At 42.9% G+C, this 14454-nt stretch overlaps 1 protein-coding gene across 1 annotated transcript; it reads left to right on the forward strand.

Annotated features, from left to right (window-relative positions):
- The first annotated feature begins 4746 nt into the window (after positions 1-4746).
- Positions 4747-12495, forward strand: LOC4324177 (histone-lysine N-methyltransferase ATX4). Its single transcript, XM_015766222.3, has 23 exons — positions 4747-6004; positions 6104-6159; positions 6350-6554; positions 6999-7109; positions 7209-7277; positions 7363-7428; positions 7517-7608; positions 7709-7801; positions 8049-8184; positions 8305-8398; positions 8504-8603; positions 8703-8827; positions 9200-9345; positions 9471-9575; positions 9705-9769; positions 9974-10175; positions 10676-10762; positions 10841-10897; positions 10972-11061; positions 11175-11261; positions 11807-11881; positions 11966-12066; positions 12168-12495. The coding sequence occupies exons 1-23, from the start codon at positions 5084-5086 to the stop codon at positions 12256-12258; spliced, it is 3174 nt and encodes a 1057-aa protein (XP_015621708.1). The 5' UTR covers positions 4747-5083; the 3' UTR covers positions 12259-12495.
- The last annotated feature ends 1959 nt before the right edge of the window (positions 12496-14454 follow it).

The following is a 14454-nucleotide window of genomic DNA, read 5'->3' on the forward strand; positions in this document are numbered from 1 at the left end:
CAAGGAACCCTGAACTAGGCTTTTGCTTGTAGCACTCTCTCCCGCACCAGCCTATATCACTGGCTAGCCCAAACTTGCCTTCATCGGGTCTCTCACCTCAAAAGTTGCCTCCCGCAGCCCACAACGTCGTCTCTCGCACTGCCCACATCTCGCTCGTCATGGATACAGCTAGCCACCACCAGGTGCCTCTCCCGCCGTTGGTGCCACGATTTCCAATCTGCACTATCTCACCCACAATGATCGCCTACTATTGCCGATCGCGCCGGCCTCCTTGCCATTGCCCACGCCAACCTCCCTGTCATCATGTCGGCCTCCCGTCATGCTACCTTCCCTGTGCGACACACACCACACGGATGTGTTTCCTGTGCCAAAGGCAGAGCTCCGGTGAGGTTTGGCCTCGCCGCCGTCATATCGGCTCGCCGCTTGGTTCTCCAACGGTGTGCTCCAGCGACAGTAAGGCAGAAGAGAGGACATCATGGCGACGGCTAGGTTTCGCCCTTGAGCCACCTATGTGTAGATGACGCAGGGGTTATCATATGATAGTGCACGATGTTGTTTTAGCAAAACCAACAAAACAATCTTGAATCACAACTCAACTGCGTGACATGGCATTGCACGGTGAAAGTTAGCGCGAGGTAGGATTAAGCAAACATGTGCTTCTATCAGGCCTAGGAGTCGCTCGGCCAGCCGGCCTATTAGGTGCCATATATCTGAATGCTGCATGTCATATTTTCATAACCGACAACTAGGAATTAAAAATACCATTTGAAACTAATTCTAATTCTAGGAATCTATAACATTTGATTTTTTTTTTCTAATTTCTTTCAGCGTCGTACTGTTATCGACACTGAATAGTTTAACTGATAAATATAATCCATGGCCAACCGAATATCGTTTTCGAAGAGATACCTTATAGTCCTATATCGACCGATTGCCCGTTTCAACCTATCTTTTTCATCCCTAGTGATAGTGAGTAGTGACAGGTGAGAGTAGTGTGGGTTCAAGCGACAATACGGAGTGAAAGTTATATGGGTATTCAGTCAAAAAATAGTTATATGGGTCGAGTTCAGTATTCTGGCCTGTGTGCCAAGGCATATGGGCTGTATTGTACGCCATGTAAGTGGGGGCCTGTATGCCTCAATGTGTTTGGGCCTGCGAGCCTTTGTGGGGCGTTGCGTACAAGAAGAAAACATAGTTCACTCTGGGGATTAATGAACGAACGAACTAAACTCTCCCCCAAATTTCTGTTTCTTCCTCAATTCCTGTACCCAAATTCTGGTGCTCCGATTCCCTTCCGGTACCGGGCGGTGCTTGGCGGCGGCGGCACGCAACACTGCAGTTGTCATGTGCGCGTATATGCGATCGTCCTTCCCCGAAGCATATGTGTAGCGTAGAAACAAGATGATGCTATGCTCGTTTAGCCCCCAACTGAACTCGTCACTCAGACGAAGAGCACTGAATCAGCAAGGCACCCGGCAATTGACACACAGGACATGTTTACTTTGATGAAAAAAAAAAAAAAAACCTTACCAAATTTTCGTAGTTGCCAAAATTTTAACAGGATTTCTTATGTAGTTACCAAATTTTGGCAGGATTTGTTATGCAGTTACCAAAATTTAGCAGCATATGCAGTTACCAAAATTTGGCAGCAAACTAAATATAGCCACTTTTTTTTGCAACCTTACTAAAATTTGGTAAGGTTGAAAATGGCATTAAAGTAAACAGGCCCACAGACTTAGCTAACTATACTGAACACCTGAAAAATTTTACTACTACGCCTCAGGCAGCTGCACCCGAAGGTATTTCACGGCTGAATCGGCAAGAATAGCCGGTGCTGCCAGCCCGCCGCATACGCCTTGCAACACGCAGACACGATTAGTGTATTACTCCTACTCCAAGCTGGGGCGCCAAGCCGTTAATCACGAAAGACAAAAAAGAAAAATCGCCCTTGAGAACGAATTGGCTGGCTGAACCCGTCACTCGGCTGTACCGAACTACCGATGGATTGGACTGACCGCAACGAGCTAGAATTGCTCGTCGCAGTCGCTCGCCGAACGCCGAGAGACCTAAGGTGAAAGCTGGGCGCACTCACTGTAACCAATGGGCCATTCGCATCTACCACTATTAAAAACGGCCATCGCCTCACCTCATAGCCATAGGCGCTTATTACTCCATAGGCCTCCTATGATCCTATCCAGCAGAGCAAAGCTTCGTCTTCGTCCCCACGTGAACATGGCACCAATGTTGCATACAGGAGGACCAAAAAGAGAGTTAAAAAAGAAACAATCACCGCATGCAGGGCTCTCGCGAGAACTGCTCCGCAACCGCAGCGAGAAGATTCAATTCAAGGGCACCGCACGAGCCAAGGCCGCTTGGAATACGACGAGGTGACGCGCCGAATCACCGTCAGAACCCGCCGTTCCGCAGGGTAAATCGAACGTGTCGTGAGACGGGGCCAGCGCCCGGCGGAATCGCGGCCGGGGACGACACAGATACGCACGCAATGGTGGAACGCCTCTCTCGCTCGCCGCCGGATTTGTGGCCGGACAATCAGTAATCAATCATGAATGGTTGACTGCGAGTCTGCAATTAAGGTGGCGTAATAAACAAAAGAGAAAGAGAGAAGACTAATAGATCCTTTCCCATGTCGAATGGGTCCTTCTTTGCTAGTGCAGTCAGCCAGTCAGGATCAAGAACAAGAAAACAGAGAGAAAAATTCGTCGTGAGCTCCGGCTGCTTCCGTCGAGGTGGCGAAAATCAGCGTCCGTCGTTCTCCCCCCCCCATCGAGACAACATCAGCAGCAGCTGAATTCCCCAGATTAATGAAAAACTCCTCTGGATACTGCAGTTCGCAACAGTGCATCACCCCACCTTAATTACTCGTGACAACACCATCCTCACCAAGGCACTAACACCATCTCTGCACTGCACAAAACTTGTTCATGGAAGCCACCTCCATCACATCTCTGTCTCTCTCATCCAGCACAAACGCAGGTAGGAGTAGTTGTGCATCAAAAAAAATTTCTTTAAAAAATCAAACTCCCAAGCACATATCGCCCAGCGTTGCGAGAAAAGGCAAAAGAAAACAGAATCCGGAACCCAGCGAAGACAACAGACCAAAACTCCAACGAAACGAAAAACCCAAACACAAAATTTACAGAGGCATCGCCATCATTTCTCGCCACGACCCCGAGACGCAGAGCCCGTGAGTTGGGGCGTTGGGCGAGCCACCCAAACTCGCACATGACCCGTGAGAATCACACTGCCGCAGGAGCGAATCTTCCTTGGTTCCGTACGACTCGTCGTCGGAACCACCTGACGAGGCCGATTCACCGCACCAGCCACCGAATTGCTCCACGGGGGAGAACTGGGAGGATCGTGCAAATCCTGTACGTGTCGACGATGCCACGCTGGGTGGCTCGCCGAGCGGCGGTCGCCGAGCTCCGGCGGAGTAGTGGCCGGAGAGGGCGCCGGAATCCGACGGGGCCGGCACGAATGCACGGCGGGGAAGGGGAGGGGATCGGCTTCTCTTCTCTCGCTCACCTCTCCGGCTAAGACATGCGCACGTAGATTCGAGCACGAAGACGGGTAACCTACCCGACGGAGAGGAAAAAAAAAAACTGGAATCATTCCTTCGTCTTGCTTTGGATAGACATAGGCATATAGCTCAAATTGACACTTTCGTCTTGCTGCATCTACGCTTCCATGAGATGGTGCCTCGGACGGGATCTACAGCCTGCCTGCCCCTTCACCCCGAATCACCCCCTGCACGACTAAATTTATTTACGTGCCGAGGAGATCGACCAAGCTGAGAAATCCATGAACAAAAATTTCCATGGCTCCCAATCCCACAAAGGCTACAAAGGCCTACGCGAAGCACCACCACCGTCGGGACTCGGGACCAAAGCCTCGAACACGAAACAACAAGAAGGGGGGAAAATCCGCCGTGACCAGGCGGCCTCCTGCTCCCGTCGAGCCGTCGGAATCATCGTCCGTCCATAATCCCATCACCGATACATCAGCAGCAGTAGCAGAGTAGCAGCTTAACTTACCAAATCGGAGCGGAGCCCCTCCCAGCCCAGGCTCTCTCCCCCCTCCCAACCAGCATCAGTACACATCACCCCAACCAACTCGCGTGCGCTGCTGCACATGCACATCACAAACAACTTGTTCATGGCCACCTCCATCTCTCTCCAAGCACTCCAAACCCTACGCCCAAATTTCTCTAAATCATGCCATCTCCACAAAATCGAACTCCCAGCTGCACAGGATCACAAATTCACAAATCCACAAACCGAGCCCATAGCACAGACCCCAAATCCCAAAAACCGAAAAAAAAAAACAAAAAAAAAATCACAACTCTTGCGCGTTAGCTTGGCTTGCCACGACGCCAAAAAATGCAACCTCCAAACTCGTACCCATCCATCAGCACCAGTTCACAACTCCTCCACCACCTCCATGGGCGACGGCCACGAGCAGCAACAAAATCTAAACGGCAACCCCCACGAAGACGACGAGGACGACGACGACGACTTCTTCTTCCATGTAATCGTAACACCCCCCCTATCCACCACGGCACCCACCTTCCTAGGCGGCCTCATCTGCTGCTTCCCCTCCTCCTCTCCGCCTCAACCCCTCAGCGGCACGAAGGCTCCAAGGGGAAAAAAATCGCGTTTTTTTTTTTTTACCACCGAGTCGTGCTCGTGCGTGCTCCTCTTCTTCTTTCGCCCCCCCCCCCCCCCCCCCACGACTTGGAAACCCATTAGAACACACAAAGAACACAACAAAAAAAAATCGGGAAATCCAAGCGAAGCCGATTTCCTCTTCCCAATCCACATCCATCCAGGTTTGCATCTTCCGTGCTCCCATCGCCTCCGCTGCGCCGCCGCCATCCGCGAGGTGGGGGGAGGAGGGGGAGAGGCGAATTCCCCAATTCCCCCGAGCACGCCGCGCGCGGCGAAGGTAGGGTTAGGGTTTGTTCTTGCGGGGGAGTTCTTTCGCTGAATTCGCAGGGAGAGGGCGCGCCGTGCGATCCCCGCGGTCGGAATCGGGCGGCGTGGGGGATTGGGGGGGTTGGTGAGGGATGATCTTTAAGCGGAACCAGCGGTCGGAGATCCTCTCGCTGAGGCGGTGCAATGCCGGGGGCGGCGCCGGGGTCGGGGAGGACGATGGGGACGGCGGCGAGCGGCGGCCCAAGAGGCGGAGGGGCGACGAGTTCTTCCCCGTGGAGCTGCTCGGCGACGTGCCGGTCGCCGGCATCCCCTACGCCGCCTTCGGGTTCCGCTGGTGCGAGGAGGCCGAGGTCGCGTCCCCGGCCGCTGCCTCGCGGGCAGCAGCCGCCGCCGCGGCGGCGTCTCGACCGCCGGTGGTGCGCACGTCGCGCGGGAGGGCCCAGGTGCTGCCCTCGCGGTTCAACGACTCGGTGCTCATCGACCCCTGGAAGAAGGATAAGCCGGCGAAGCCACCTGTTCCGGCCAAGGCTGTGCAGCTAGTGCCCAAAAGCGAGGTGTTATATCGCAAAGGTGCAATTGCTGATAGGAGTCTAACAATGTCAGAGTTAGATGAAAATGGCGATGATGATTATGAGGAAGGCCACAACTTTGTTGCCTCCAGGAAGTACTCCATGTCCCTCAGCACGGTCACTTCTGTACACGGTGAACCATACAGCTATTACCATAGAAAGGGACTGATGAAAAGGCAATACGATGACGATGACGATGACGATGACGATGACGATGACGATGACGATGACGAGGACGAGGAGGCGGAGGAGGAAGAAGAAGAGGAGGAGGAGGAGGAGGAAGAGCTATCTTACTGGAGGAATGATTTTGTGTATGGCGACATTGTGTGGGCAAGGCTCGGGAAGCGGCAGCCGGTGTGGCCGGGGGTGGTGGTCGATCCAGCACAGCCAGCTGCTGCCCAGGCATTGCCACCACAGCCACGCAGCGGTGCTGTGCTTTGTGTGATGCTGTTCGGCTGGGCTGCAGAATTCGGTGATGAGAAGGTACATATAATGACTATTATGTTCTGGTTTGAATTGGCGCCTATTTTCTCTGTTAAGAGGTTATTCTGAATAATGATTTGACAATATGGCGGGTTGCAGAAGTTCATCTGGGTGAGGCAAGGAGGGATATTTCCATTTGTGGACTACATGGACCGGTAAGTAATAATTACTTATACGATTGGCATGAATTATGCCTATAACAAATATAGTGTTTCTTGAAAAGTAAAAACATTTTAGGAAAGGCATTTTTAGTGGTAAAAATGGGAGTAAATGTGTGGTACGGCAGATAGTGCCTCTGCGTGTGTACTAATAAATAGCATATTTCCATTTCATATCCTGTTTCAGATTTCAAGGGCAGACAGAACTAAGCAGTTGCAAACCTGGTGATTTCCAGAGGGCATTAGAAGAGGCATTTTTGGCTGATCAGGGATTCTTCGAAGTTCCAATGGATGGCAACACAACAGGACAGCCTGCAGTGTGCCAATCTTTTCCAGCTGATTTAGAAGAAGTGACTGGCTCAAATGAGCTGGAGTGCCAGTCTCAAATTAAGGCAAGCTGATAGATTTTGCTAGTTAATGTACATCTATGTAAATGCGTGTGCACATTTAATTTCAACCATCAACCAATTTTATACGTCCAATCTTATATTGTGTTTAACTTGATTATCAAATTTGATGAAAAAGTTTATGGTGTAACACTCTGGCTGAATAGGGGTTTTATGATGTAGCTCAGCCTGGATTAGAATGATTTCTCAAACCTGAAAAGTAAAGTAACACAGTGAAATATTGTAACAAATAAGCACTAGCTCATAAAGTTATTGTGCAAACGAACAGAATGATTATATCCAGGATTTTTCTGTAAAGTGGAATACCAATGTTTAATTGACTCAAGATTAACGTGGAACTTCAGTATTTCTGTCAAAATATTGCATTTGAAGTGCTGAGTCATGCATTACTTGTTGAACTAATTATGTTTTTTCATACATTGTACACAGCGTTACAAAAGAGCACTTCAATGTGAGAGTTGTGGAAATTGCTTTCCAAATAAAGACCCAAGCATGATGGTGTATGTAATGGAACAACTTGCTTGCAGACAGTGTGCTAAGGTACATATGGCAAAACTACTTGATTGCTTATGTTATGGTGGTAATGATAAACAGTTAACATGGATAATGTAGTCCTTACTCTACTTTCTGTACCTGCAGATACTGCGGTCCAAAGAGTATTGTGGTGTATGTTTGAAAAGCTGGCAACATAAATGTGGAGGAAGATGGGTAAGATAGTATGCACTTATTAAAGCAATAGATTTATCTCCTCGTTTCCAACCCTGCAAATCTGATGATGAAAGTGCTTACTCAGGTTTGTTGTCATGGCTGTGAAAGTTGGGTTCATGCAGAATGTGACAAAAAGTGCAGCAACCTCAAGGTTATGCTTTTCTCATAATTAAAAAACAAATGCATCATCAGTGCTTTATTAGGTGAATATCTAACATGCTCACGATTTAATGCTATAGGATCTACGAGACAACAGTTATTTCTGCCCTTATTGTAGAGTTAAACAGAACTCAAATCTGTCCAGCAAGAAGACAAAATCTTATGAACATAGGTGGGGCACAAGTCTAGAACTATTATTTTGTGGCATTTCTGTATTGAAAGGTTCTATTTATTGACTCAAGAGTGATATCTATAATTCATTTGTGAAACAGAACTGACAATTCCACACAGAAAAGTAGCAAGCCTGACAAAGTTGCAGTTATCTGTTTTGGCATGGAAGGAACTTACCTACGAGATCTTGAACTGTAAGCACCAATTTATGTTAACTGTATATATTTTATCATTTATGGCATGCATGCAGCACCATCTCTTCTTTTGTTAATGGTCTATTAGTTACATGATTTATCCCTTCCTTTTTTTGCTTACCCATCTTACTGTACTTACTCATGTTCATCCGTTTGTATTATTGCATTTATCCCATGATGTAATTCTGGCGTTCATTTCTTGTATATTTGATTCTACTTATGTCATTTGTAAAACCTTTTTTTGCAGAATTTCTTGCCATTGTGGTCCATGCAAGGGACAAAAATTTTTGTTCAATGAATGGGAACGGCATGCTGGCTGCAGAAGTAAAAACTGGAAGTCAAGTATTAAAATCAAGGACACGCTTATGCCGTTTGGAAAATGGGTGCGTTCAGTACCCTCAACATAGTGCTCTTAATAGTGTTTTTAACATATGCTTTGTAGGCCTTCATTGTTTTGTACTTATGTTTGCTTGTGCATAATTGTGAAACACTCTCATTTACAGATAGAGCAACATCAATCAAGTTCATATTCCACAAATCCTGCAAAGCGCTCCTCTCAGAAAATGAAGAAACAAAAGCTTCTTGATTTGCTAAGTGGTAACTCAACTTCAATTTAGATCTTCCAAGTTGCCTGTAGTATTGAATGATCCTTCTCACAAGGGAATTGGATTGATGGAGTTAAAATTTATTTACATTTTACAGAACCATATGATACTGTAAATGTAAAATGGACAACAGAAAGATGTGCAGTCTGTAGATGGGTTGAAGACTGGGATTACAACAAAATTGTAATCTGTAACAGGTAGTTAAGTTTTTGTTACGAGAAATGTTTTTCTTAACTGTGAAATCATTTTGAAATACGGAACAAACTCTGAACTTGACTAACAATATTCACGTTCAGATGCCAGATAGCAGTTCATCAGGAATGCTATGGCGTGAGGGGAAAGCAAGACTTCACCTCATGGGTTTGTAGGGCTTGTGAAACACCTGATCAAAAAAGGGAGTGTTGTCTTTGCCCTGTAAAAGGTATATACCACTGACATATATGTTTCAAAAGTATTCCATAAGCCTGCCCTTCATTAAGAGCAGTGAACAGATAATAATAATTGTGTATACAGCTTTGTTTTACAAGCCTTAGTCCGTTAAGCTGAACAACATTAGTGACATTATGTTTATATAAAAGTTCACTGTTCAGTTTGTTTGTTCTTCCCTTCTCAACTAGTAGCATGAATATTTAGATTTACCTAATATTGAATCACACCAGACTAGAATGAGTTTGTCGACTCAGCTTTCTTTTTATCTAATAAAAATATATTTCTAATAAAAATATATTTATATTTGAGTAGCTGTTAATCACTATTCACTAACCTGGTTTTTTGTGACTTCTGTACTTTTTAGGTGGTGCACTGAAGCCAACAAATGTTGATAACTTGTGGGTACATGTGACATGTGCATGGTTTCAGCCACAAGTTGCTTTTGCTAGTGATGAGCTGATGGAACCTGCTATTGGGATATTGAATATTACGCCTTTGCTATTCATGAAGGTAGTATAATTGGATGATATATTAAGTGTCTTAAGAAGATTAATCTTGAACAATATTAAAATGTCTTGTATATTGAAGTTGAACTACAAAACTCTAATTATGCTTATTCTCATCCATTGCTCCAGATGTGTGTCATTTGTAGGCAAATACATGGTTCGTGTACACAGTGCTACAGGTGCTCAACTTATTACCATGCCATCTGTGCATCAAGGGCAGGCTATAGGATGGAGGTACACTAACATTAACTATAACCAGCTGATTACTTTTATGTTGATGAGTGTGTTGGAGTTTGTACTTCAATTTTGCTTGCATCTTTTATTCTTCTCAGTCTTTACATACTCTGTTTTTCATGGATGCAGATACGCTGCTTGGAAAAAAACGGCAAACAGACAACAAACAAGATTTCATATTGTGCTCATCATCGGTAATGGCTTTATTTCTGAATGCAGTAGTGAAGCATTTAGCTTTCCGCATCAATTTTTGCGTCATATTTAGTTTGCTTAGAATCAATAATTTTGATAATTCAAACACTTGACAATAAGGTGCCTTTGTTTAGAATCCATAGTTTAGTTTGCTCTTTTCATCTTATGGAGAGTTTGCAAGTATCTGACTCCACATTTCTGTGCAGGGCCCCTAATCCTGACAATGTTTTGATAATTCAAACTCCTGCTGGAACTATCTCTTCAAAAAAACTTGTTCAGAGCAATGGCACTGTAGCTGCTTCAAGGCTGATTAGGAAAGATCTTCCCAAGGATTCAGTGTCAGAAGTTGAAATTTCAGAGAACTTATCTGCAGCAAGATGTCGGTTTTATGTTAAGAAAGAACTAAAGGTTTGCTCTTGTATTAGATTATGATTTAAAATTTTAATAAAAATGCCTTATGTTTTAGTTGAAAGAGGTTTGATGCAACTTTATGCCTGCTAGAAAAGAAGTCGTAAAACTAGCATTTTAGCATGCCAACATAAGTGACTGTTGCAAAAGAAGTTCCACGCTGTAGTTTAGAGGACATTATTGTTATTTTATGCTATTTCTATGCAAAATAGAGCGAGTAACGCGTAGGTGCACTATAAGATGAAATATTGCCTGTGCTTCATTCATGAAAGGAGATTTGTCCCCAAAGATGCGACCTGGTCCAATCATGAGTAACGCTAGTCCAGGATCTTGACTGTTGGTTGTTGCATGCTTACATTGTAGCAGCATTCCAACATCAATTACATGAGGATCTTAAGTTTTGTTTGTACTGATGTTTTATAAAGATGCTTTTTTTATGTTATGGTATATGTGGGCCTGTTGGTCTGTAACTAGGAACTGTTGGCTTGATTGACATGCAGAGATCTCGGGAGGGAGCAATTGCACACCGTGTAAGGGGATCCTGTCAACATCGATGGGATGAAATCGACAGTTTGAATCCACCTAGGGTAATTCTGTGATTTATTAGATAACTGTGTCAATCCTTAAGTCAGCTTTCTTGTAAACAAGTCTGTACTTCTCTGCAGGAAGAGAGGGATCCAGAGTCCTTTTCTACTTTTAAGGAGCGTCTACACTATCTGCAGGTTTGTGCCTTACTAATCTCTATACCTTCTATATCAATAATATATGTATTTAATTTTTTCATTGTTTCTTTCAGAAAACAGAGCATACCAGAGTATGCTTTGGTAGGTCAGGAATTCATAGATGGGGACTTTTTGCTCGTAGGGGCATTCAAGAAGGAGAAATGGTACTTACAAACAGAACTATTGTATGCCATGCAAATGCTTTTTAGGAATGTGGCACCTAAATGTTGGCAGGCTCGACTGTAATGGTGTTGTTCTGTTTCTACCTTTTATTCAGGTGCTCGAGTATAGAGGTGAGCAGGTCAGACGAAGTGTTGCTGATTTAAGGGAAGAACAATATCGTGTACAAGGCAAAGATTGTTATGTAAGTCATTTTCCATATCATTTTGCTTGATTGGTGGTCTGATGTATTTGATGAGTGCGAATGTTTCTATGAAATATCACCATCTATATATAAGCATACAATTCATCGCCATGACTAAGAACTTGATGCATTTACTGGTAGCTTGGTTTGCTGATATTTTTTTCTCATCATCCAAGCTAATACTATGGGGGTATGACTGGATTAGGCTCTACAAAAGGGTTGAATAGTTTCATATGTGATATACTCCCTCCGTTTCAGGTTATAAGACTTTCTAGCATTATCCATATTCATATAGATGTTAATGAATCTAGTCACACATATAAGTCTAGATTCATTAACATATATATAAATGTGAGCAATGCTAGAAAGTCTTATAATACGAAATGGAGGAAGTGGCTTTCAATCAGCTATCGTATGTATGTAGAAGATACACATGGCATTAGTAATCATACGATAGACTCTTATTTTGAAATTTATGATGGTATCCCTATCTTATAATTCGCCTAATATTAATTGCATCTTATTGCTGTCTTTTGTATTCTCAGCTTTTCAAAATCAGCGAGGAAGTAGTCGTTGATGCCACAGATAAAGGAAACGTGGCACGCTTGATTAATCATTCTGTAAGGATTATATATACCCCCCTAATCCCACTCTAGTTTCTGAAATAGTAAACGCGCATATGATGTTTTCGTGTTTTATTGCAGTGCACTCCAAACTGCTATGCAAGGATTATGAGTGTGGGGCATGACGAGAGCCGTATTGTCCTAATCGCCAAGAAAAATGTCTCTGCCGGCGAAGAGCTAACGTATGTTGCAAAATACAAAGCTTATTTCTTTATCTTAGCATAGCTGCAACTCAGAAAGGAAGTACATAATGACTAACCATGTGTTTGCTTCCTAAATTTAGGTATGACTACTTATTTGACCCTGACGAGGCTGATGATCGCAAAGTTCCTTGCCTCTGCCAAACGGCTAATTGTCGTAAATTCATGAATTAGTTTACTGTAGATGTCAAATTGGCCATTAGTTTACTGTTCTTTCTTTCTTTCTTTCTTTTTTCTGGGTTGGCTGGTGGTATATGCTTTACCTTGTTCTTTGTTGCTTCCCCATTCTTTAACATAGCATTTAGAAAATAAGTTTAGCTATAGCTCAGAAGCGCGAGCTTCCATCCCTGTAAATGGCACTAATTTATCGATTACAGTCGTTCTTTTCTAATGCAAAAAATTTTGCCCCCATCTTAGCTTTCTAGTGTACTTAGCATTTCGATCATGTCTGCGAAAGTAGTGGCGAAGGTAGTGGCGTAGTGCTTTTGTGTTAATATTAGCGCTGGTGCTTCCCTTCTTCGTTATCGACGGGTAGCAATAACAAAAGTCCAGTGATAATTCAAATGGATATTTGACGAGGTTTCTTGGAAATTTGTCAGTTACCAATCGGTTATCCACGTGTAACGATAATCCCGGTAACGATGACGTAAAAAAGTGGGAGTACATTTCCTAGTTTTCCCAACTCACATGCATCCTAAATTGTTAAACGGTATGTTTTTTCAAAAAAAAAGTGTATATGAAAGTTGTTTTAAAAAAATTATATTATTTTTTAAAAAAATAAATAGCTAATACTTAATTAATCATACGCTAATGAGTCGTTTCATTTTGCGTATCGGAGAGATTGTTTCCAACCCCAGATAACGACCACAGCCTAAGCCATCCAAATAGCCATCTTTCCTAATTATTGAAAGACGGCAACTCTCTTAGTTGCCGTTTGTTCAATAGAATTATTTGGCTCTTGTCAGGTATGTGAACGAATATGCTTTTTTTGAACGAAAAGCCTAAAGAAAATCCCGTTTCTTACCGACAGTATCAGTATGTATGTGGTTTCCTTATAGTGGACGATATATCATGTGCAAGAAGCATAATTTGTACAAATTCTGTTTTACTACATGGCATAGAAGTTCTTTCAAAATTATCCACGGAAAGGCTTGCTATCTCTCCGTTCATGCATAATTTAAGTAATACTCAGAGTTCATTTGCTAGATATGGTGAAGCTGATGCCGTTTGCAAACTTCTATCGACGTGAGGTTTGTATAAAACCCTATTCGCTTCACATTGTAAGTCATTTAGAGTATGTTCTGAGTCAAAATCCTAATTTGATTAAGTTTATAGAAAAACCTATATATATATACAATATCAAATTAATTTCATTAAATCCATAGTTAAATACATTTTTATAGTTAATCTATTTTGTGATGAAAATATTAGTAATGTGGAATTAAATTTGAACAGACCTGACTTTGAAAAAAAAATCCAAAAATGACTTTAGGGTGGGCTGGTTTCATCGACGAACGAAATGAGACAAGGTGATTAATTAAGTATTAATTATTATAAACTTTAATAATATATTTATTTAACTTCTTTAGAAACTCCTTATGTAACTTTTTTATATAATATACAACGTTTAATATTTTAGAAAACACACTCATGAAAATAAAATAAGTAGCAGTTTGAAGTAGTCTTTTTAGAACTCGGTCTTAATATGGATTGGAGGTAGCCTGAACAAGCATCTCCGCATACCATTCCATCCAGAGTACACTAGCCATTTCCCCCACAAGGCCAAAGCGACGTCTGGCTCTAAAATTTCTGTCACATTATTCCAGTCTGGCGACACTCTAACTTGCTACTCCCTCTATTTCAAAATGTGTAAGTACTAAGATGTTTTGGTTTTTTTTCTAAATCATTTTTTTAAGTTTAACCAACGCATATAGGAAATTTATATCATCAAATAAATTTCATTACATCTACCGTCAAACAATTTTTATGAAGTAATATATGTATTTAATGCTGGATGTTGCTATGGTTTTCTATGATCTTAATTAAATTTGAAGACGTTTGATATAGGACAAAACACTACACCTTATGTCTATGGTCAAAATGTTTAAGACAAGAACTGATGGTAAGATGAATCCCACAACTATGTAAAAAAGTCCTACTTTAAAATAGATCCTACCATGTTAAAGTCATTCTCAACCTCTCTAGTGTGCATGTATGTCTCTCATGTTTTATCTCATTATTTTATTTCATAAGGTTGAGTCATAAAATTATGGTTAATTTTAACATTTAACGTCCTATGAACAATGTTATATCCCATTCTTATGGTATATTGTGGATGCCCTTAAACAGTTATCATATTATTGGTGGTCA

Source organism: Oryza sativa, chromosome 1 (genome assembly GCF_034140825.1).
Source record: "Oryza sativa Japonica Group chromosome 1, ASM3414082v1".
Taxonomy (NCBI): Eukaryota; Viridiplantae; Streptophyta; class Magnoliopsida; order Poales; family Poaceae; genus Oryza; species Oryza sativa.